General features: G+C 50.7%; 1 protein-coding gene across 1 annotated transcript in view; it reads left to right on the top strand.

Annotated features, from left to right (window-relative positions):
* The first annotated feature begins 18,828 nt into the window (after positions 1-18,828).
* The window catches only part of LOC149459583 (uncharacterized), a 75,061-nt gene continuing 67,873 nt past the window's right edge, over positions 18,829-26,016 (top strand). Inside the window, exon 1 of the mRNA XM_089680942.1 lies at positions 18,829-19,208. Coding sequence (XP_089537068.1) covers positions 18,893-19,208 — 316 coding nt within the window. The 5' untranslated portion in view covers positions 18,829-18,892. The remainder of the gene's footprint in view (positions 19,209-26,016) is intronic.

Below are 26,016 nucleotides of genomic sequence, written 5' to 3' on the forward strand. Positions count from 1 at the left end.
ATCACAGGGAAAGTCACCTCATAAGACAGGAAGGAAAGTTTCCCTTGAAAGCAATGTCAGTCAGGAATGGGCTCATATGGGTGAAGGGTGGCACAGAGGTGCCAAATTAAAGCATTTGGGCTTGTGTGTTCTGCCCCCTACGGGATCAAAACAAAGTGGGGGGGGGGATATGTGACAGTGTGGTGATCTGTCACAATGTGGAAAAGTTATTTCACCCAGGATTCTCAACCAGGCAGGTTGAGGGGCTCCAGAGGGTTGATGTATTGCAGAGGAAACTGGCTTTTCGGTTTCCTCCTTTTGTTTATTAAGTCCGTTTTGGGATCTGGAGTCTGGAGACTTCAAAGAGATCTGGGAGGGATGAAATCTTCAATCCTGGGACCAGGTTTTGGAAATGGCCAGGAGACTGATTGCACAGGTGTGTGCGGGCCTTTTCATAGAGTCAGGACCAGGGTTTTGGGCTCCACCACAGCAGACAGGAGTCAGGAGGGCTCCACCAAGGAGAGGTGGAAGCCAGACTAGCTGTGTGCTAGAGGCCAGCTGTGTGCGAGAGCCATAATTTGGGATAAGTCTGCAGGAGACAGACATCAAATTGAGTATAAGCCAGGAGGCTGAATCTTTGTTGTTTTTGCTTGATGGTGGATACTAGAGATGAGCGAATCGAAGTATCCGAAGTGGAATTCGAGTCGAATATCGGAAAAATTTCGATTCGTGCCGAATCCGAAAAACAGCCTAATTTGGACGCGCAAATCGAAATTTTTCCGAAAATGGCGGCTGACATGTGCGGCGACGGAGCGGGGATGTCGGGGAAGGCGCGCAGACAAGGCGCGCTGCCCCATAATGCATTCCTCAACGACATGTGATCGCATCAGCCAATCAGCAGCCAGCCAGCCAGCACTGTGTAATGGTCGAGGTATATATAGCGGCCATTTTGGAATTCTTCATTTGCCTGCAGTCATTGAACAGAGGCAGACCGCTCTGTACTAGGGACAGGGACAGAGTTAGGGCCACAGAAACGAGAATTGGGGACAGAGAGAAGTTACTTAGGGACAGAGAACCATTACTCAGGGACACAGACTTGTTAATGAGGGCCACAGAATCGTTATTTAGGGACAAAGAAACGCTAGTTAGGGCCACAGAATTCATACTCAGGGACAGACAGAATTTTCACTCAGTGCCAGAGAATTGTTACTTAGGGCCACAGAAACGTTATTAGGGCCACAGAATTTTTACTCAGGGACAGACAGAATTGTTACTGAGTGCCAGAGAATTGTTACTCAGGGCCACAGAATTCATACTCAGGGACAGACAGAATTGTTACTCAGGGACAGACAGAATTGTTACTGAGTGCTAGAGAATTGTTACTCAGGGACAGACAGAATTGTTACTGAGTGCCAGAGAATTGTTACTCAGGGCCACAGAATTCATACTCAGGGACAGAGAATTGTTACTCAGGGACAGACAGAATTGTTACTGAGTGCCAGAGAATTGTTACTCGCACAGACACAAAATTGTTACTCGCACAGACACAGAATTGTTGCACAGACACAGAATTGTTACTCGCACAGACACAGAATTCTTACTCAGGGCCACAGAATTCATACTCAGGGACAGACAGAATTGTTACTGAGTGCCAGAGAATTGTTACTCAGGGACAGACAGAATTGTTACTGAGTGCCAGAGAATTGTTACTCAGGGACAGACAGAATTGTTACTGAGTGCCAGAGAATTGTTACTCAGGGACAGACAGAATTGTTACTGAGTGCCAGAGAATTGTTACTCGCACAGACACAGAATTGTTGCACAGACACAGAATTGTTACTCGCACAGACACAGAATTCTTACTCAGGGCCACAGAATTCATACTCAGGGACAGACAGAATTGTTACTCAGGGACAGACAGAATTGTTACTGAGTGCCAGAGAATTGTTACTCAGGGACAGACAGAATTGTTACTGAGTGCCAGAGAATTGTTACTCGCACAGACACAAAATTGTTACTTGCACAGACACAGAATTGTTACTCGCACAGACACAGAATTGTTACTCATGGCCACAGAATTCATACTCAGGGACAGACAGAATTGTTACTGAGTGCCAGAGAATTGTTACTCAGGGACAGACAGAATTGTTACTGAGTGCCAGAGAATTGTTACTCAGGGACAGACAGAATTGTTACTGAGTGCCAGAGAATTGTTACTCAGGGACAGACAGAATTGTTACTGAGTGCCAGAGAATTGTTACTCGCACAGACACAAAATTGTTACTTGCACAGACACAGAATTGTTACTCGCACAGACACAGAATTGTTACTCAGGGCCACAGAATTCATACTCAGGGACAGACAGAATTGTTACTGAGTGCCAGAGAATTGTTACTCAGGGACAGACAGAATTGTTACTGAGTGCCAGAGAATTGTTACTCAGGGACAGACAGAATTGTTACTGAGTGCCAGAGAATTGTTACTCAGGGACAGACAGAATTGTTACTGAGTGCCAGAGAATTGTTACTCGCACAGACACAAAATTGTTACTTGCACAGACACAGAATTGTTGCACAGACACAGAATTGTTACTCGCACAGACACAGAATTCTTACTCAGGGCCACAGAATTCATACTCAGGGACAGACAGAATTGTTACTCAGGGACAGACAGAATTGTTACTGAGTGCCAGAGAATTGTTACTCAGGGACAGACAGAATTGTTACTGAGTGCCAGAGAATTGTTACTCGCACAGACACAAAATTGTTACTTGCACAGACACAGAATTGTTACTCGCACAGACACAGAATTGTTACTCAGGGCCACAGAATTCATACTCAGGGACAGACAGAATTGTTACTGAGTGCCAGAGAATTGTTACTCAGGGACAGACAGAATTGTTACTGAGTGCCAGAGAATTGTTACTCAGGGACAGACAGAATTGTTACTGAGTGCCAGAGAATTGTTACTCGCACAGACACAAAATTGTTACTTGCACAGACACAGAATTGTTGCACAGACACAGAATTGTTACTCGCACAGACACAGAATTCTTACTCAGGGCCACAGAATTCATACTCAGGGACAGACAGAATTGTTACTCAGGGACAGACAGAATTGTTACTGAGTGCCAGAGAATTGTTACTCAGGGACAGACAGAATTGTTACTGAGTGCCAGAGAATTGTTACTCGCACAGACACAAAATTGTTACTTGCACAGACACAGAATTGTTACTCGCACAGACACAGAATTGTTACTCAGGGCCACAGAATTCATACTCAGGGACAGACAGAATTGTTACTGAGTGCCAGAGAATTGTTACTCAGGGACAGACAGAATTGTTACTGAGTGCCAGAGAATTGTTACTCAGGGACAGACAGAATTGTTACTGAGTGCCAGAGAATTGTTACTCAGGGACAGACAGAATTGTTACTGAGTGCCAGAGAATTGTTACTCAGGGACAGACAGAATTGTTACTGAGTGCCAGAGAATTGTTACTCGCACAGACACAAAATTGTTACTTGCACAGACACAGAATTGTTACTCGCACAGACACAGAATTGTTACTCAGGGCCACAGAATTCATACTCAGGGACAGACAGAATTGTTACTGAGTGCCAGAGAATTGTTACTCAGGGACAGACAGAATTGTTACTGAGTGCCAGAGAATTGTTACTCAGGGACAGACAGAATTGTTACTGAGTGCCAGAGAATTGTTACTCAGGGACAGACAGAATTGTTACTGAGTGCCAGAGAATTGTTACTCGCACAGACACAAAATTGTTACTCGCACAGACACAGAATTGTTGCACAGACACAGAATTGTTACTCGCACAGACACAGAATTCTTACTCAGGGCCACAGAATTCATACTCAGGGACAGACAGAATTGTTACTCAGGGACAGACAGAATTGTTACTGAGTGCCAGAGAATTGTTACTCAGGGACAGACAGAATTGTTACTGAGTGCCAGAGAATTGTTACTCAGGGACAGACAGAATTGTTACTGAGTGCCAGAGAATTGTTACTCAGGGACAGACAGAATTGTTACTGAGTGCCAGAGAATTGTTACTCAGGGACAGACAGAATTGTTACTGAGTGCCAGAGAATTGTTACTCAGGGACAGACAGAATTGTTACTGAGTGCCAGAGAATTGTTACTCGCACAGACACAGAATTGTTACTCGCACAGACACAGAATTGTTACTGAAGGCCACAGAACTGTTACTTTGGGCCACAGAAGTGTTACTCGCACAGACACAGAATTGTTACTCGCACAGACACAGATCTGTTACTGAGGGCCACAGAACTGTTACTTAGGGCCACAGAATTGATACTCGCACAGACACAGAATTGTTACTCAGGGCCACAGAACTGTTACTTAGGGACAAAGAAACGCTAGTTAGGGCCACTGAATTCATACTCAGGGACAGACAGAATTGTTACTGAGTGCCAGAGAATTGTTACTCAGGGACAGACAGAATTGTTACTGAGTGCCAGAGAATTGTTACTCAGGGACAGACAGAATTGTTACTGAGTGCCAGAGAATTGTTACTCAGGGACAGACAGAATTGTTACTGAGTGCCAGAGAATTGTTACTCAGGGACAGACAGAATTGTTACTGAGTGCCAGAGAATTGTTACTCGCACAGACACAGAATTGTTACTCGCACAGACACAGAATTGTTACTCGCACAGACACAGAATTGTTACTGAAGGCCACAGAACTGTTACTTTGGGCCACAGAAGTGTTACTCGCACAGACACAGAATTGTTACTCGCACAGACACAGAACTGTTACTGAGGGCCACAGAACTGTTACTTAGGGCCACAGAATTGATACTCGCACAGACACAGAATTGTTACTCAGGGCCACAGAATTGTTACTCAGGGACACATAATCGTTGAATTAAAGAGTATGTCAGACAACATGCAGAGGGGTGGCAGAGGAGGCAATGTTTTAGGAGCGAGCAGACGTGGCAGCAGAGGAAGGGGTCGAGGCAGCACTATTCGCAGCCAGAGGCCAGTGCTCCCGGTGTCATCCAGCGGTCGTGTCTCCACCGACAACCCTGCCGTCATTGATTGGTTGGCTCGGTCGTCTTCCTCTTCCCAGGTCACCTCTGACACCTTCAGCCAACGGTCGGTGGGTACGTCAGACACAACCGTTAGTTGGCATGGCCCGGGAGCAAGCCCACTGAAATCACATGTCCTCTACCTGCCCCTGTCCTTTGCTGTTCCCTCACCAAGTGAAGTATCGCATGCTGTGGGCTCAGCCCCACTGTACAGTGAGGAAGAGCTAACAGAGGGCGGTCAGGAACGGGGGGAGACATCGGCCTTTTCAGCAGCCAGGCGAACAAGTACTGGCGAGGAGAGTGGCTCGGTAGCCGGTCTAGAGACAGGTCTGTCTCCTGACCCACACGCAGCCGAGGGGGCTAGTAGTGAGGCGGAGACCGTACTTGATGATGAGGAGGTTGATCGCACTTGGCTGCCTCGTCGTCATCAGGCAATTTCTTCCGCATCATCAGGAGAAGAGGGTGCCAGCTTGGCAGCGAGCGAAACAGTCGGGTTGCCCAGGAGGCAGCAGGGTCGCATCAGTGTCAGTGGAGCCAAACGGCCACGGAGTAGAGCACCAGCTCCACTGCAGCCTACCACCACGGCCAGTAGTGGTGCCGGTGCGCACGGAGGAAGTAGCAGTCAGCCAGTGAGGAGTAGCGGGGGCAAAGTTTCCTACTCGGTGGTGTGGCAATTTTTCGTCAAGCCGCCCGAAGAAGTAAACGTAGCCGTCTGTCGACTATGTGGCCAGAAATGCAAGCGTGGTCAGGGGGCCCATGTTGGGACTACAGCGTTGCGTCAGCATATGCAGCGTCACCATTCGGTGGCCTGGGAAAACCGTGATAAAGATACGGCGGTTCTGCCTGCCCCAGCCCCCGCTCCATCACCCGCTCCGTTACTTGCTCCGTCACCCGACGTCGTCAATCGCCCTCTATCAGCCAGTCAAAGCTCCAACACCTCTGCTGAGGGGAGTTGTCGCTCGTTGGCATCTTCCGCTCGTTCAGATGCTCCTTCTCCTGCTACTCCTCTTCTCGGATTCCGTCAACAGTCTTTCTTGGAATCCGTTTCCAAGAGACAACAGTTTGCGAGCACGCACCCGACGGTGCAAAAGCTGAACGTCCTCCTGTCCAAGTTGCTGGTGCTGCAGTCCCTCCCTTTCCAACTGGTGGACTCAGCACCTTTCCGAGAAATGATGGCTTGTGCCGCGCCGCGGTGGAGAGTGCCAAGCCGTCATTTCTTCGCCATAAAGGCAGTGCCAGCCCTGCATTCACATGTAGAAGAGATGGTGGGCCAGTCTTTGAGCATGTCGGTCTCTGCCAAAGTGCACGGCAGCGCCGACGTGTGGAGCTGTAACTACGGTCAGGGACAGTATATGTCATTTACGGCCCACTGGGTGAACGTGGTGCCGGCACAGCCGCACCAGCAACTTGGACAGGTCACGACGCTTTTGCCTCCACGTTTGCACGTCCTTGGTCCAGCAAACATGTCCGCCTCTACCACCTCTTTTTCCGCCGTGTCCTCAGCCGCCACCCCCGTGCCAGGTCCCATTACCCGACTGGCATATCACATGTGCAGGGCGCAACGGTGTCACGCTGTGCTGCACCTGGTATGCCTTGGCGAACGTAGTCACACAGGGGAGGAACTGCTGAGTGTAATGAACAGAGAAATCGACAGATGGCTGTCTCCGCGCAAACTGAAAATCGGAACCATGTTGACCGACAACGGAAAGAACATGGTGTCTGCTCTGCGTCAAGGAAGGTTGTGCCATGCGCCATGCATGGCTCACGTGTTCAATCTGGTTGTCAAGCGGTTCCTAAAATCCACCATCCCACTGCAAGACATCCTTAAAATGTCACGTAAACTGTGCATGCATTTCAGCCATTCCTACACCGCAAAGAACACCCTCATTGAGCTGCAGCGGCAGAACGGAATTCCACAGCATCGCCTGATCTGCGACGTTGCAACAAGGTGGAATTCAACCCTACACATGTTAGACCGCCTTTACGAGCAGCGAAAGGCCATCACCGATTTCCTGATGTTACAAGCGGATAAAGGTACTCCCCTGTGTAACTTCGATGTCAGCCATTGGCAGCTGATGCGTGACACCTGCCGCTTGCTCAGGCCCTTTGAGGAGGCCACGCTATTCGTGAGTCGGCAGGACTATGGGATGAACGACGTCATTCCTCTGTTGCACGTCCTGGAACAAATGCTGTTAACAATGGCTGGTCAGGGTGCGGTAGACGTGGCGCACAGATCTCAACGCCACATGACCCCTGTGGGGCCAGGACAGGAAGAAGAGGAGGAGGTAGAGGAGGACATTTGTGCTCAGGAATTATTGAGTGAAATGGGTGGTTTTTCCACTCAGCGGACAGGAGTGGAGGAGCAGGAGCATCTGGTAGAGGAGGAGGAGGAGGAGACAGAGGACCCAGACGCACCGTGGCAGTATGCTGTGGAGATGGAGGCAGGGAGTCCCTCGCATTCCTTGGCGCAAATGGCCCATAGCATGCTCGGTTGCTTGCGTAGCGACAGCCGAATAATAACCATCAGACAGAGGGATGACTTTTGGCTGTCCACCTTGTTGGACCCTCGCTATCGTTCCAAAATGGTGGCCTTTTTCACACCTGCTGAGAGGGAGGCCAAAATTACGTACTATAAAAACCACCTATGTAGTCAGTTGGTCTCTGCCTTTGTGCGCCAACGTCCATCCTCAGACACTGTGGGCCCTGTGCGCTCGCGTTCCGCTGCCATGGCAGCAGGGGAGGGGTGGGGTGGTAGGAGCAGTGGCAGCTCCACCAGCAGCGGCTGCCTCAGTCTGCAGTCGATGATGAGTAGCTTTCTTCACCAGCGCAGTGAGGAAACTACGAACCAGCCGCAGCAGCAGCAGCAGCATCAGGTGGACCTGGAGCAGGAGCTCAAACAACAGGCTTGGGCCTACTTGGACAGCACCCTGCCAACCGAGGTAGACAATCCCCTTGACTACTGGGCAACGAAACTTGACCTTTGGCCCCAACTAGCTGAATTTGCCCTTGAAAGGCTGTCATGCCCGGCTAGTAGCGTGGCATCGGAGCGCGTGTTTAGTGCGGCAGGAGGTATTGTAACTCCGCGGAGGACACGACTGTCCACCCACAGTGTGGAGAGACTCACGTTTGTGAAAATGAATCAGGCGTGGATTAGTCTGGATTTCAAACCACCAGTTCCTGACACAACTGACTAAATGCGCCATGAATCATGCCCCTGCCATGTGCCACTTTCAGGTCTCCTCACACACTGCTGGTGTGTTCCATTTCTTGTCATAGGGTGCTGGCAGATTACGGGCCTCCCATTGCTGCTGTCTCCATCGCCACACTCTGCCATGTGCCACATTCAGGTCTCTTCACACTGCTGTTGTGTTGAATTTTTTGACATAGGGTGCAGGCAGATTACGGGCCTCACATAGCTGCTGCCAGGCCCCTAATCTGCCATGGGCCCCTATATACCGCCTCCTCATGCTGCTGACAAGTCCAGAGTCTCTCATGGGTCCCTGTACGGCCTCCCATTGCTGCTGTCTCCATCGCCACACTCTGCTGCCATGTGCCACTTTCAGGTCTCTTCACACTGCTGGTGTGTTTAATTTTTTGACATAGGGTGCAGGCAGATTACGGGCCTCCCATAGCTGCTGCCAGGCCCCTAATCTGCCATGGGCCCCTATATACCGCCTCCTCATGCTGCTGCCAAGTCTAGAGTCTCTCATGGGTCCCTGTACGGCCTCCCATTGCTGCTGTCTCCATCGCCACACTCTGCTGCCATGTGCCACTTTCAGGTCTCTTCACACTGCTGGTGTGTTTAATTTTTTGACATAGGGTGCAGGCAGATTACGGGCCTCACATAGCTGCTGCCAGGCCCCTAATCTGCCATGGGCCCCTATATACCGCCTCCTCATGCTGCTGACAAGTCCAGAGTCTCTCATGGGTCCCTGTACGGCCTCCCATTGCTGCTGTCTCCATCGCCACACTCTGCTGCCATGTGCCACTTTCAGGTCTCTTCACACTGCTGGTGTGTTTAATTTTTTGACATAGGGTGCAGGCAGATTACGGGCCTCCCATAGCTGCTGCCAGGCCCCTAATCTGCCATGGGCCCCTATATACCGCCTCCTCATGCTGCTGCCAAGTCTAGAGTCTCTCATGGGTCCCTGTACGGCCTCCCATTGCTGCTGTCTCCATCGCCACACTCTGCTGCCATGTGCCACTTTCAGGTCTCTTCACACTGCTGGTGTGTTTAATTTTTTGACATAGGGTGCAGGCAGATTACGGGCCTCCCATAGCTGCTGCCAGGCCCCTAATCTGCCATGGGCCCCTATATACCGCCTCCTCATGCTGCTGCCAAGTCTAGAGTCTCTCATGGGTCCCTGTACGGCCTCCCATTGCTGCTGTCTCCATCGCCACACTCTGCTGCCATGTGCCACTTTCAGGTCTCTTCACACTGCTGGTGTGTTTAATTTTTTGACATAGGGTGCAGGCAGATTACGGGCCTCACATAGCTGCTGCCAGGCCCCTAATCTGCCATGGGCCCCTATATACCGCCTCCTCATGCTGCTGACAAGTCCAGAGTCTCTCATGGGTCCCTGTACGGCCTCCCATTGCTGCTGTCTCCATCGCCACACTCTGCTGCCATGTGCCACTTTCAGGTCTCTTCACACTGCTGGTGTGTTTAATTTTTTGACATAGGGTGCAGGCAGATTACGGGCCTCCCATAGCTGCTGCCAGGCCCCTAATCTGCCATGGGCCCCTATATACCGCCTCCTCATGCTGCTGCCAAGTCTAGAGTCTCTCATGGGTCCCTGTACGGCCTCCCATTGCTGCTGTCTCCATCGCCACACTCTGCTGCCATGTGCCACTTTCAGGTCTCTTCACACTGCTGGTGTGTTTAATTTTTTGACATAGGGTGCAGGCAGATTACGGGCCTCCCATAGCTGCTGCCAGGCCCCTAATCTGCCATGGGCCCCTATATACCGCCTCCTCATGCTGCTGACAAGTCCAGAGTCTCTCATGGGTCCCTGTACGGCCTCCCATTGCTGCTGTCTCCATCGCCACACTCTGCTGCCATGTGCCACTTTCAGGTCTCTTCACACTGCTGGTGTGTTTAATTTTTTGACATAGGGTGCAGGCAGATTACGGGCCTCCCATAGCTGCTGCCAGGCCCCTAATCTGCCATGGGCCCCTATATACCGCCTCCTCATGCTGCTGCCAAGTCTAGAGTCTCTCATGGGTCCCTGTACGGCCTCCCATTGCTGCTGTCTCCATCGCCACACTCTGCTGCCATGTGCCACTTTCAGGTCTCTTCACACTGCTGGTGTGTTTAATTTTTTGACATAGGGTGCAGGCAGATTACGGGCCTCACATAGCTGCTGCCAGGCCCCTAATCTGCCATGGGCCCCTATATACCGCCTCCTCATGCTGCTGACAAGTCCAGAGTCTCTCATGGGTCCCTGTACGGCCTCCCATTGCTGCTGTCTCCATCGCCACACTCTGCTGCCATGTGCCACTTTCAGGTCTCTTCACACTGCTGGTGTGTTTAATTTTTTGACATAGGGTGCAGGCAGATTACGGGCCTCCCATAGCTGCTGCCAGGCCCCTAATCTGCCATGGGCCCCTATATACCGCCTCCTCATGCTGCTGACAAGTCCAGAGTCTCTCATGGGTCCCTGTACGGCCTCCCATTGCTGCTGTCTCCATCGCCACACTCTGCTGCCATGTGCCACTTTCAGGTCTCTTCACACTGCTGGTGTGTTTAATTTTTTGACATAGGGTGCAGGCAGATTACGGGCCTCACATAGCTGCTGCCAGGCCCCTAATCTGCCATGGGCCCCTATATACCGCCTCCTCATGCTGCTGACAAGTCCAGAGTCTCTCATGGGTCCCTGTACGGCCTCCCATTGCTGCTGTCTCCATCGCCACACTCTGCTGCCATGTGCCACTTTCAGGTCTCTTCACACTGCTGGTGTGTTTAATTTTTTGACATAGGGTGCAGGCAGATTACGGGCCTCCCATAGCTGCTGCCAGGCCCCTAATCTGCCATGGGCCCCTATATACCGCCTCCTCATGCTGCTGCCAAGTCTAGAGTCTCTCATGGGTCCCTGTACGGCCTCCCATTGCTGCTGTCTCCATCGCCACACTCTGCTGCCATGTGCCACTTTCAGGTCTCTTCACACTTTAGTTGTGTCTAATTTTTTGACATAGGGTGCAGGCAGATTACGGGCCTCACATAGCTGCTGCCAGGCCCCTAATCTGCCATGGGCCCCTATATTTACCGCCTCTTCATGCTGCTGCCAGGTCCAGAGTCTCTCATGGGTCCCTGTACGGCCTCCCATTTCTGCTGCCAGGAGGCAGCAGGGTCGCAGCAGTGTCAGTGGAGGCAAACGGCCACGGAGTAGAGCACCAGCTCCACTGCAGCCTACCACCACGGCCAGTAGTGGTGCCGGTGTGCACGGAGGAAGTAGCAGTCAGCCAGTGAGGAGTAGCGGAGGCAAAGTTTCCTACTCTGTGGTGTGGCAATTTTTCGTCAAGCCGCCCGAGGAAGTAAACGTAGCCTAATGTCGACTATGTGGCCAGAAAGTCAAGCGTGGCCAGGGGGCCCATGTTGGGACTACAGCGTTGCGTCAGCATATGCAGCGTCGCCATTCGGTGGCCTGGGGAAAACGTGATAAAGATACGGCGGTTCTGCCTGCCCCAGCCCAGGGTTCCATTTTGTCATAGGGTGCTGGCAGATTACGGGCCTCCCATAGGTTCCGCCAGGCCCCATATCGGCCATGGGCCCCCGTACCTCCTGGTCACGCTGCTGCTGAGCCCACAGTGTGACCTGGGTCCCTGTACGGCCTCCCATTGCTTACACTCTGCCATGTGCCACTTTGAGGTCTCCTCACACTACTGGGCGTTTGTCCATTTTGACATAGGTTGCTGGCAGATTCCAGGACTTCCATAGGTTCCGCCAGGCCCTATATCGGCCATGGGCCCCCGTACCTCCTGGTCACGCTGCTGCTGGTCCCACAGTGTGACCTGGGTCCCTGTACGGCCTCCCATTGCTTACACTCTGCCATGTGCCACTTTGAGGTCTCCTCACACTACTGGGCGTTTGTCCATTTTGACATAGGTTGCTGGCAGATTCCAGGCCTTCCATAGGTTCCGCCAGGCCCCATATCGGCCATGGGCCCCCGTACCTCCTGGTCACGCTGCTGCTGGTCCCACAGTGTGACCTGGGTCCCTGTACGGCCTCCCATTGCTTACACTCTGCCATGTGCCACTTTGAGGTCTCCTTACACTACTGGGCGTTTGTCCATTTTGACATAGGTTGCTGGCAGATTCCAGGACTTCCATAGGTTCCGCCAGGCCCCATATCGGCCATGGGCCCCCGTACCTCCTGGTCACGCTGCTGCTGGTCCCACAGTGTGACCTGGGTCCCTGTACGGCCTCCCATTGCTTACACTCTGCCATGTGCCACTTTGAGGTCTCCTTACACTACTGGGCGTTTGTCCATTTTGACATAGGTTGCTGGCAGATTCCAGGCCTTCCATAGGTTCCGCCAGGCCCCATATCGGCCATGGGCCCCCGTACCTCCTGGTCACGCTGCTGCTGGTCCCACAGTGTGACCTGGGTCCCTGTACGGCCTCCCATTGCTTACACTCTGCCATGTGCCACTTTGAGGTCTCCTTACACTACTGGGCGTTTGTCCATTTTGACATAGGTTGCTGGCAGATTCCAGGACTTCCATAGGTTCCGCCAGGCCCTATATCGGCCATGGGCCCCCGTACCTCCTGGTCACGCTGCTGCTGGTCCCACAGTGTGACCTGGGTCCCTGTACGGCCTCCCATTGCTTACACTCTGCCATGTGCCACTTTGAGGTCTCCTCACACTACTGGGCGTTTGTCCATTTTGACATAGGTTGCTGGCAGATTCCAGGACTTCCATAGGTTCCGCCAGGCCCCATATCGGCCATGGGCCCCCGTACCTCCTGGTCACGCTGCTGCTGGTCCCACAGTGTGACCTGGGTCCCTGTACGGCCTCCCATTGCTTACACTCTGCCATGTGCCACTTTGAGGTCTCCTTACACTACTGGGCGTTTGTCCATTTTGACATAGGTTGCTGGCAGATTCCAGGACTTCCATAGGTTCCGCCAGGCCCTATATCGGCCATGGGCCCCCGTACCTCCTGGTCACGCTGCTGCTGGTCCCACAGTGTGACCTGGGTCCCTGTACGGCCTCCCATTGCTTACACTCTGCCATGTGCCACTTTGAGGTCTCCTCACACTACTGGGCGTTTGTCCATTTTGACATAGGTTGCTGGCAGATTCCAGGCCTTCCATAGGTTCCGCCAGGCCCCATATCGGCCATGGGCCCCCGTACCTCCTGGTCACGCTGCTGCTGGTCCCACAGTGTGACCTGGGTCCCTGTACGGCCTCCCATTGCTTACACTCTGCCATGTGCCACTTTGAGGTCTCCTTACACTACTGGGCGTTTGTCCATTTTGACATAGGTTGCTGGCAGATTCCAGGACTTCCATAGGTTCCGCCAGGCCCCATATCGGCCATGGGCCCCCGTACCTCCTGGTCACGCTGCTGCTGGTCCCACAGTGTGACCTGGGTCCCTGTACGGCCTCCCATTGCTTACACTCTGCCATGTGCCACTTTGAGGTCTCCTTACACTACTGCGGTTGTCCATTTTGACATAGGTTGCTGGCAGATTCCAGGACTTCCATAGGTTCCGCCAGGCCCCATATCGGCCATGGGCCCCCGTACCGCCTGGTCACGCTGCTGCTGGGCCCACAGTGTGACCTGGGTCCCTGTACGGCCTCCCATTGCTTACACTCTGCCATGTGCCACTTTGAGGTCTCCTTACACTACTGCGGTTGTCCATTTTGACATAGGTTGCTGGCAGATTCCAGGACTTCCATAGGTTCCGCCAGGCCCTATATCGGCCATGGGCCCCCGTACCTCCTGGTCACGCTGCTGCTGGTCCCACAGTGTGACCTGGGTCCCTGTACGGCCTCCCATTGCTTACACTCTGCCATGTGCCACTTTGAGGTCTCCTTACACTACTGCGGTTGTCCATTTTGACATAGGTTGCTGGCAGATTCCAGGACTTCCATAGGTTCCGCCAGGCCCCATATCGGCCATGGGCCCCCGTACCGCCTGGTCACGCTGCTGCTGGGCCCACAGTGTGACCTGGGTCCCTGTACGGCCTCCCATTGCTTACACTCTGCCATGTGCCACTTTGAGGTCTCCTTACACTACTGCGGTTGTCCATTTTGACATAGGTTGCTGGCAGATTCCAGGACTTCCATAGGTTCCGCCAGGCCCTATATCGGCCATGGGCCCCCGTACCTCCTGGTCACGCTGCTGCTGGTCCCACAGTGTGACCTGGGTCCCTGTACGGCCTCCCATTGCTTACACTCTGCCATGTGCCACTTTGAGGTCTCCTTACACTACTGCGGTTGTCCATTTTGACATAGGTTGCTGGCAGATTCCAGGACTTCCATAGGTTCCGCCAGGCACCATATCGGCCATGGGCCCCCGTACCTCCTGGTCACGCTGCTGCTGAGCCCACAGTGTGACCTGGGTCCCTGTACGGCCTCCCATTGCTGCTGCCAGGAGGCAGCAGGGTCGCAGCTTTGTCAGTGGAGGCAAACGGCCACGGAGTAGAGCAGCAGCTCCACTGCAGCCTACCACCACAGCCAGTAGTGGTGCCGGTGTGCACGGAGGAAGTAGCAGTCAGCCAGTGAGGAGTAGCGGGTGCAAAGTTTCCTACTCGGCGGTGTGGCAAGTTTTCGTCAAGCCGCCCGAGGAAGTAAACTTTGCCTAATGTCGACTATGTGGCCAGAAAGTCAAGCGTGGCCAGGGGGCCCATGTTGGGACTACAGCGTTGCGTCAGCATATGCAGCGTCGCCATTCGGTGGCCTGTGAAAAACGTGATAAAGATACGGCGGTTCTGCCTGCCCCAGCCCAGGGTTCCATTTTGTCATAGGGTGCTGGCAGATTAGCGGCCTTCCATAGGTTCCGCCAGGCCCCATATCGGCCATGGGCCCCCGTACCTCCTGGTCACGCTGCTGCTGGTCCCACAGTGTGACCTGGGTCCCTGTACGGCCTCCCATTGCTTACACTCTGCCATGTGCCACTTTGAGGTCTCCTTACACTACTGCGGTTGTCCATTTTGACATAGGTTGCTGGCAGATTCCAGGACTTCCATAGGTTCCGCCAGGCCCCATATCGGCCATGGGCCCCCGTACCTCCTGGTCACGCTGCTGCTGAGCCCACAGTGTGACCTGGGTCCCTGTACGGCCTCCCATTGCTTCCACTCTGCCATGTGCCACTTTGAGGTCTCCTTACACTCCTGCGGTTTTCCATTTTGTCATAGGTTGCTGGCAGATTAGCGGCCTTCCATAGGTGCCGCCAGGCCCCATATCGACCATGGGCCCCCGTACCTCCTGGTCACGCTGCTGCTGAGCCCACAGTGTGACCTGGGTCCCTGTACGGCCTCCCATTGCTTCCACTCTGCCATGTGCCACTTTGAAATCTCCTCACACTCCTGCGGTTGTCCATTTTGTCATAGGTTGCTGGCAGATTACAGGCCTTCCATAAGTGCCACCAAGCCCCATATCGGCCATGGGCCCCCGTACCGCCTGGTCACGCTGCTGCTGGGCCCACAGTGTGACCTGGGTCCCTGTACCGCCTCCCATTGCTCCCACTCTGCCATGTGCCACTTTCAGGTCTCCTCACGCTCCTGCTGGTTTCCATTTTGTCATAGGTTGCTGTATGGCCTCCCATTGCTGCTGCCTCCACCGCCACACTGTGGCTCCACACTCTGGTTTTGGCCCCGTGACTGGCCAAAGGAGTGAAGTGTGCAGTGATTCTAAGATCGACGGCACTCATCTGCATGTCATACTGACAGACAGTATTATTTCTCTTCCCCAGCAGACTCCAAGGGCATTTCAATTAAAGGTACAGTGTTCTGCACTAATATTAAGTCTCTCTGAAGCCTAGAAACACCCTTTTTTAAGTTAAATTCACAGCGAATTTATTCGACTCGAATCGAATATTGTCCACGAATTCGCCGAATCAGTCGAATCGAATTTTTCATTTCTTCGCTCATCTCTAGTGGATACGCCTGCATGGAAAGCTTTATGTTACGGGACATTCGTTTAAATAAAATTGGGCAAAAAGGCCCTTAAAAAGAAGCGAGTTGCTGTGTGCTTTAAAAGAAAAGCTCTACCACTTTGAAGCGAGTTCCCACAGTGCATAAATTAGATCTTTATTTTTTGCACAGGTGTTATCATTTGGTATTAACATTATCGGTAATAGCCACATGAGGATTGGCTATCAGTGGAAGTCCTGGGGGAATAGGATAAGTGGCAGTGGTGGGGGATGGGATCAGTGACAGTGCTGGTGGGGATCAGTGACAGTGCTGGGGGAATAGGATAAGAGGCAGTGGTGGGGGGATGGGATCAGTGACAGTGCTGGGGGAATAGGATAAGTGGCAGTGGTGGGGGATGGGATCAGTGACAGTGCTGGGGGAATAGGATAAGTGGCAGTGGTGGGGAGATGGGATGAGTGACAGTGCTGGTGGGGGGGGGGGGGGGGGGGTCAGTGGCAGTGCTGGATGGGGATGGGAGGTGACATTTCTACAACGACCCCCTACCCAGAACTGCAAAATCACATATATATACATGATTTTGCGCACTCGTGCCGCCTTGTAGCTGTATTACTGCTATAGGGTGGTTGGGAAGAGGTTAATGTAGAACTACAACCAAAACCATAATGACACATATGACTTGAAGACCAGGCCTAATCTGACATTTCTCTCCTACATGTAAAAAGCAGTCTTTTTTTGCTAGAAAATTACTTAAAACCCACATATGTACAATGGCAAAGAGGGTGGCCTTCAATGATCACACGCAGAACATAGGTGTTTCTGGGTGGCAGAGGTTTCTGTGCTGAGAGCAGGGCTGGTGCTTCCACTAGGGAAACTAGGCAGCTGCCTAGAGCCCAGTGCAACCCAAGGGCACCCGGGTGCATCATAGGGACGCCGCCACATCATGAATGAAAAACAAAAACGTCTCTAGCAATACACACCAAACTGAGCATGAGCAGTGAGTCCACACAATCGGTTTTATCAGGAGATAAGAGGGGGACACTGGAAGAAGGGGAGGATCAGAGAAGACAGGATCAAACAGCCCTTTTACACAATGCAGAGGATTAACTCTTTAGGTTCCACAGTGAGTATAACAAGCACGCTTTACTGCATTACAGACTGATTGTACTGCTGTGGGTTTAGTAGCACTTTAAGTTGATATCAGGGAACCTGAACACAGTCTGTAGTTTCTGGCCTCTCACGCTCTTCTTGGGAGCCCAGAACCACATCAAATTATTTCAGGAGGGCAAGTGGGAGGGGGTTGAGGAACATCACTTCTCTGGTCTCCTTTGCTGTGTATGAAGCTGGGAGCACTTAGCTCTGAGCATTTCCAGTTTCAGAACTGTCCTTCCCTAGCTTAGCTGCACTGGAGGGCAGGGAGGACATTGGGTGTCTAATAGACCCCTGATGTCTCTATAAAGAGTACCTGTCACCTGCCCAAAGCTATCACATATGAGGCATGTAGCCATAACGTTTTTTTAACCACTTCACAACCGCACTACAGCCGAATGATGGCTACAGCACGGTTGTCCAGTTCTAGAAGGCCATCATATGACGTCCTCCCGCACACCCCCAGCAGCGCACACCTGGCACTCTCCGTGATTGCTGTGTCCTACGAACACAGCTGATCACATGATGAGGTAAAAGGCCAATCACAGCGGCCTTTTACCATGTGATCAGCTGTGTCCAATGACACAGCAGATCACAATATAAATACAGTTGCTGATTACTGGCAGCACTTTCCTCACACTGTCCCAGCATGAGGAAAGTACTTGCTGATAACTGGCAAATGTCACAGAGAAGATCGGCACTGATGGTCAGTGCCCAACAGTGCTTCCCAGCAGTGTCACCCATCAGTAAGTGCATCCCACTGGTGCCCACCAGCAGTAAGTGCATCCCACCAGTGCCCAGCTGTGCCACCCACCACTGAGTGCATTCCTCCAGTGCCCACCAGCAGTGCCACCCATCAGTGCCATCGGTTAGTGCTGTCAGTCAGCACCGCCCGTCAGTGTCACCCAATGCCCATCACTGCTGCATATCAGTGCAGCATCATCAGTGCCTCCTCATCAATGCCCACTAATGCGGTCTCATCAATGCCACCTCATCAGTGCTACCTGTCAGTGCCACCTCATCAACACACATCAGTGAAGGAGAAAAATGACCTGTTTGCAACATTTTATAATAGAAAAAAAAACTTTTTTTTTTTCAAATTGTTTTGCTATTTTTATGTTTATAGAGCAAAAAATAAAATACCCAGTGGTGATTAAATGCCAACAAAAGAAAGCTGTATTCGTGTGAAAAAATTATAAAAATTTCATATGGGTGCAGTGTTGCATGACTGCCCAATTGTCATTCAAAGTGTGACAGCGCTGAAAGCTGAAAATTGGCCTGGACAGGAAGGGGGGGGGAAAGTGCCCGGTAGGCGAGGGGTTAAAAACAATGATCAAATAAATAAAAGCAACCCTTTCAGCCTGCACACACAGTATTTAAAGTGATGCCTCTTAATACTTTGGCAAAAAAATGAAAAAAATGCTCTAGTGATGCACATTTGTATCCTCCCAGTGTGGGTGGGGGTGAGATTCATCATTTAAGGCACAAATTAAGCACAAATTTTACTTTCATTTTCCTCATTCTAAGCTCTGAGCTCTGCAGTTAGAGGATCTTTCAGAGCAGCCAGGACAAGGAGTGTCCCTTCCAACCCTCCGCTATGGATAGTGTTGAGATGAGAAGATATATCCAGAATTTCAGCTTCGATGAATGTGAACATGGGAACCAGGGATATAAGCGCCTCCTCATACAGCTGTTCGGTTACACCGGTCACGGCAAATCCTGCTTCATCAACTCCTGTAAATATGTGATGGATGATAAGGACTATAAAGTGTATGCAAAGACTGGTGGATCACAAGGGGGAGAAACAATGACGAGAGACGCATATCCACTGACCGACACCATCACATTGGTGGATAACCGCGGATGTGTGACGATGGATAAAAATGAGATGGGAGCGATATATACTCAGCTTGGTAAGTGTACAGCAATAGATGATCAATATTTTCATTAACAAATTATATTTATACATACACACATACTGTACCTTCCAACTTTTTGAGATGGGAGGGACTCGTATTAGCATATGTAGGCATAGGACACCGCCTCCTTAAAAGGAGTATTATACAAAAAAGATTAGTTGAACCCACAATTGCTTTTTTTTGCCACTACTATTCCTTTATATTGGCTTTTGAACTTTACAAATGCAGCCATTTAGAAATTGGATGAAAGGTTTAGCGCTGGGAAACACTTTTTAAAAGTGTATTTTATATACATATAAATACACTATATAGATCAGACCAAAATGAGGGACAAATGAGGATGAAAGAAGGACATAGGGATTTTGTTCCAAATCAGGGACAGTCCCCTGAAGTCGGTGTTGCTGGGTTCACATTTGTGTATTACAGGAATGCATGCAAAATCGTACACGTTACCACAACGCAAGTGAGCATCCATTTTGCAGGTGCGTGGTGTTTCCTTTTCTTTATGGCTCTCCAAAACACCTTGCTCATGCCTGCTAGTGAAGTCCCATGCATTTTGGTGTGAAGCAATGAAAAAAAAAATCTGGCACTTCTTCTGTGCAATTTCTTTTGCGTGTAGGGCAACACATTAAAATTAATGGATTGCCCTAAACGCAATTCGCAAACTTTAGCAAATATGCCGCACACTGTCTCATCTATGTAGATGTGAATGGAGCCGAAGTGTCTTGACATGTCATTGAGCTGCAGCTCATCTGTATCAACAAATATACTGTGAATACTAACATATAAACCCATACCCGCCCCCCCCCCTCGGACCACCCCCATGTGCTGATCTCATAGTGCATGGATAAAGCACACACATTGTGACGATGTCATACCGTCACCAGCCGTAACCTCCACAACCTGAACCTGGCCCCTCTCCACTCTGCAGCCGACTATGTACGGCAGTATCCTTCCTCTGTCATGCCCTGACCTGGCCACTATTGCGTATAACGACTCGCTGTCGGCTGCCCTAGACTCCCTGGCACCCCTAACCACACGTAGCATTAGACCCCGACCCCTTCAACCCTGGCAGAACGACCACACTAAAAATCTTAAACGACGCAGTCGCACGCTGGAACGATTATGGCGCAAAAACAAATCTCCCCGAGCGCTCTCCCTCTACAAATCCGCCTTCCTCACCTACACCTCCTCCCTCCACACCGCCAAACAAGCCTACTTCATAACCCTCATCAACACCCTCTCCACCTGCCCTCGCCGACTCTTCTCCACTTTCAACTCCCTACTTTCTCCCCACCCCCACCCAGTACCTCACTCACCGCCCACGAGATTGCCAATCACTTCCAAAATAAGATCGACACAATCCGTACCGACATCGCCAATGCTCAACCTACCTTCCCACCTAGCCTCCTTCCCACTATAACCTCATCAACTCTCCCCTCCTCTGACCTCGCAACCGTCCTACCCCCCACCACACCTAACGTCCTGAACACTATAACCTCCCCAACACTCCACTCCTTCAGCCTTGCTACCACTGAGGAGGTTACTAAGGTCTTCTCAGAAGCCTGCCTCACCACTTGCCCCCTTGACTCTGTTACCACACAACTCCTCCGGTCACCCTCCTCCTCCATCCTACGCGCCCTCACCCACATCTTCAATCTCTCCCTCTCTACTGGCGCATTCCCCTACCCCCTAAAGCACGCGCACATCACCCCCATACTCAAAAAACCCTCCCTGGACCCCACTGACCTGAACAACCTTAGACCCATCTCCCTGCTGCCATTCACTTCTAAGCTCCTCGAGCGATTGGTCTACAATCGCCTAAGCTCCCACCTCACTGACAACAACCTCCTCAATCCACTACAGTCTGGATTCCGTCCCCTACACTCCACTGAAATCGCCCTACTCAAAATCACTAATGACCTGCTAACCGCCAAAGCTAATGACCATTACTCTGTCCTCTTACTCCTCGACCTTTCCGCAGCCTTCGACACAGTTGACCACCCCCTCCTCCTTAACAAACTACACTCCCTCGGCATCAGAGACTCCGCTCTCTCCTGGATCTCCTCCTATCTATCCCAATGCTCCTTCAACATTACCTATAACGCCACCACCTCCCCCTCAAGGCTCTGTCCTCGGGCCCCTTCTCTTCTCCATCTACACCTCCTCCCTCGGCAAACTGATACACTCCCATGGCTTCAACTACCACCTCTATGCCGATGACATGCAAATTTACCTCTCCACCCCTTGCCTCACCCCTTCAGTCTCCGCCCGTATCACCCACCTACTGAACGACATATCAGACTGGATGTCACTCCATTTCCTCAAATTGAACCTTTCCAAAACCGAGCTCCTAATTTTCCCCCCAGCCCGCACCCCCCCACCCTCTCCATCACAACCAACAATGCCACCATCAGTCCCACCCCACAAGCCAAAGTCCTAGGTGTCATTCTAGACTCAAACCTGTCCTTCCAACCCCATGTCCAATCGTTGGCAAACTCCTGCAGGCTCCACCTTCGCAACATCTCCAAAATACGTTTGTTCCTAACCCCTGACACTACTAAACAACACGTTCACTCCCTTATCTCACGTCTGGACTACTGCAACTCCCTCCTCACCGGCCTACCTCATCGCAGACTATCAATGCTTCAGTCTATCCTGAACTCAGTGGCCAGACTCATCCACCTTACCAACCGCTCCACCTCTGCCACCCCCCTCTGTCATTCCCTCCACTTGCTCCACCCCCCTCTGTCATTCCCTCCACTGGCTTCCGATTGCCCAACGGATAAAATTCAAACTACTAACACTGACATACAAAGCCATTCATAACGCTGCCCCAAACTACCTCACCGACCTGATACCCAAATACCACCCTACCCGTACTCTTCGCTCCTCACAGGACCTCCTACTTTCTAGCTCCCTGGTCTCCTAATCCCACGCCCGACTGCAGGACTTCCCCCATCCTCTGGAACTCACTACCCCAATCCTCCAGACTGTCACCTACCCTCCTCACCTTTTAAGCACACCCTAAAAACCCATCTCTTCAGGGAAGCCTACCCCGTCCTCACCTAACAGCCGATCTCCACTCCTCCTACCACTCCATCCCCCACAGCCACTTCCTCCTGTACCACTATCCCCTCCCTCCTAGATTGTAAGCTCGAAAGAGCAGGGCCCTCGACCCCCTCGTGTATTGTATTGTTACTGTATTATCTCATGTTCTGTCCCCCACTATAATGTACAGCGCTGAGCTAACCTTTTAGCGCTATATAAATACTGTATAATAACTGTATAATAGCGAGTGGATAAATCACACACAATGTGACGATGTCATAGCGCGTGGATAAAGCACACAAAGCGTGATGTCATAGTACATGAATAAACAGACCATGTGATGATGTCATAGTGCATTTACACATACCATGTGATGTCATAGCACATGGCTAAAATGAGCAATTTTCCAGAACAGCAGCAGACAGGATCTGAAAGAAGTGTCTGTGTGGCAACCAATTAGCTTCCATCTTCAGCTTTTTTAGTTAGCATTGGAAAATGAAGATAGAAAAGGTTTTTTTGACATGCACAGCTCAGCTGCCTTTGATAAATGTCCCGTCCCTATATTGAAACCAACCCCTCTGTCCCTTTTCCTTGCCTAAGGTGTACACAAAAATAAAATAACACTCCATAGGGGTATATTTATATAAAAAAAATAGCTATTCATGCTGCCAAATTGCATGTATATACAGTATCTCCCAGAATTGAGTCCACCCCTCCCCCAGACTGTATATAATATATATATACACACATACACAGTGGGGCAAAAAAGTATTTAGTCAGCCACCAATTGTGCAAGTTCTCCCACTTCCAAAGATGAGAGAGGCCTGTAATTGGCATCATAGGTAGACCTCAACTATGACACACACACACCTCACATTTTTTTTAAATATTTGATTCTATCTTTTCATGTGACAACACAGAAGAAATGACAATGTGACTCCACTCCCTCATCATATTATGACTCGATTAGTGCAACTCCCTCCTCACTGGCCTGCCTCACCGCTGGCTATCCCCGCTTCAGTCCATCCTGAATACAGCTGCCAGACTCATTCACCTTTCCAACCGCTCCGTCTCCGCCACCCCCCTCTGCCAATCCCTCCACTGACTTCCGATAGCACAACGGATCAAATTCAAAATCCTAACACTGACATACAAAGCTGTCCACCATACTGCCCCGTACTACATCACTGACCTAATATCCAAGTACCACCCAAAACACACTCTCCGCTCCTCAAAAGACCTCCTTCTCTCTAGTTCCCTGGTCTCCTCCTCCCATGCCCACCTCCAGGACTTCTCCAGGGTGTCACCCATCCTCTGGAACTCCCTACCCCAACCCATCAGACTATCACCTACTCTCCTCTCCTTTAGGTGCACCCTGAAAACCCATCTCTTCAGGGAAGCCTACCCCACCCCCTGCTAACCTGCCGACCTCCTCCACTCTTCCTACCACTCCATCCCCCACAGCTATCTCCTCCTGTACCACTATCCCCTCCCTCCTAGATTGTAAACTCCAAGGAGCAGGGCCCTCGAACCCCTCGTGTTTCACAGTGTATTGTTATTGTACTGTCACATGTTCTGTCTCCCTTTGTAATGTACAGCGCTGAGCGAACTATTGGCGCTTTATAAATCCTGTATAATAATAATGTGATGTAGTCAGTGTACAGTTTGTATAACATGTAAATTTGCTGTCCCCTCAAAATAACTCAACACACCGCCATTAATTCCTGTGTGAATGAGGACAAAATCAAATGATATTAATCTATTTTCTCTAGAGGTTGAAAGTTATTAATTTAAAAGGATTACAGTGAATCAGGAAAATACTGCACTATGGCCACTAGATGGAACTGATGACCCTAGTAAATAAGTATTCATTTTCCATGATCGTCATCTCCACCTAGTGACCATATTTTCCTTATATTTACTCTACTCTTTATGAATGAATAACATTTGACATGGAAAGAAAACAGTCTAACATTTGATGTTGCCCCTATTTGCACAGAACAAATGTTCATGCAATTTCACAGGATAAATAGAAAAACCACGCTGAGTGCAGTGAGAGCATAACCAGTGAGAGCTGAGACAAAGCAGAACCAAAACCTTTCCCTACATCTATCCCTAAGGATACCTGTCCCTACTCTAGCCACTAGCAAACTGCACCAGTTCAGGAGGACAGCGACTTAAATAAGCTCTGCCTTCACCCAAGATGATGGTGGAGGTCACAAGGGGACCAGCAACCAATCAGACAGCTGCTCTCACAGGTACCCACAGAAAATCATAGACAAACCAAGTTCCCCAGGACTTCCTTCTCCTGCTGCATTGCCGCTGTTGGTCAAGCACCACCTACATTTAGGAGTACAGACAGATGGAAACAAAACAAACAATAATACAAAATGTCAAACATTATTACAGCTATAGCAAGAAAACTTTAAAACAACATAACCAGAGTACTTTGCAGGAAGCTGACCATGGTTTGACCATATTTGACCAAAACTGTCATCTTCTTCACAGATTTGCAGTCTCTGGGGCCAAAGCCTCTGCACTGTTCAGAGATGATTCAGTATGGCTTTACTTCCCTGGCTCAGTGGGGGCCTGAGGCCAGGATTCAATGGGAGGCAGACAGCACTCATAGGAGATTTCCTTGACTGGTTGAACATCCACGGGGTCACTGTTCTTGCTATTGGCGGCAGGTCTGGTGGAACAGTCCCAACTCACTACACATGGCCTCAGCAGATTGCATTGGAGTCGCTTTCCAGTTGGTTCAGGGTGGAGAACACATTGTATACAGGGGTTGGTGGGAATAGTTGTTTCTCCACTTGAATGGGATGCGCTTCCACTTGAGCTCCAGCATGCTGCCTCTTTTACATTTTGGATTCTTCACCAGCACCCGGTCCCCCAGTCACAATGGCAGCTCATCTAGGAAAACCTAGAGTTTAGGCTGTCCATAACATTCCGAGCAGCATATGGTTGAAGTGCTCACAGACTCTGTTACCTTTTGGGTGATAAGGCTTAGTGTGGGACTTCCGAATACTGCTCAGGTGGCAAAGCTCAGACAATATCTTTTACTTGAAGCTCAAGCCTGGTCTGATAGGATGCATTTTGAGCACCCACGTGGTTGCACCATGTGTTCAGAGAATAGTTTAGCTGTGGTCATTGCTGTCTGGTCTCTAGTGGGTACTACCACAGTGAACTTTAAAAAGTGGTCCACGAAGACAAGTTCATAGCAAAACTCAGAAGGGGAGCTGGAGATTGTGAGACAGTCCATTGTCACCAGCTCAAAAGGTTTCTGATATTGATGGTAATCTCTTGTGTAGCTTTATGCAAGAAGCATTGTGACACACTTCCGGCATGCACGTTGCAGCCATTCTGCCAGCTGTGGAGAACAGAAGTACAGTACCTCCTAAACAGAGCTTTAATACGATTAAATGCCCACAAGCAGCATGCATCACTTGACAGAACTGGAGGATGTACTGCATGACTAGGGGACCACAATTCATAATATGCCCCTTTTTGTTCATTGGGAATGCATGCCTGCTGTACCTTGCCTCAGGTCTTGACTCGGTCCCACTGCCTCACCAGCATCCTCTCTGTATCGGACAACGTTTGGCATTCGCAAGAGGATGGTTTATGTCATCGCAAGAGGAAGCGCTGTAATTGAACACGATCAGGGCCCTCTAATCTAAGTTGTGGATTTTGGCGGCCCTTGACTGGGCATTCGGTTGCCACCTCCTAGGTCATCCTGAATTAGATCGGG

Source organism: Staurois parvus, unplaced genomic scaffold, assembly GCF_062004578.1.
Source record: "Staurois parvus isolate SC_StPar_1 unplaced genomic scaffold, SC_StPar_1.0 ptg000254l, whole genome shotgun sequence".
Classification (NCBI taxonomy): domain Eukaryota; kingdom Metazoa; phylum Chordata; class Amphibia; order Anura; family Ranidae; genus Staurois; species Staurois parvus.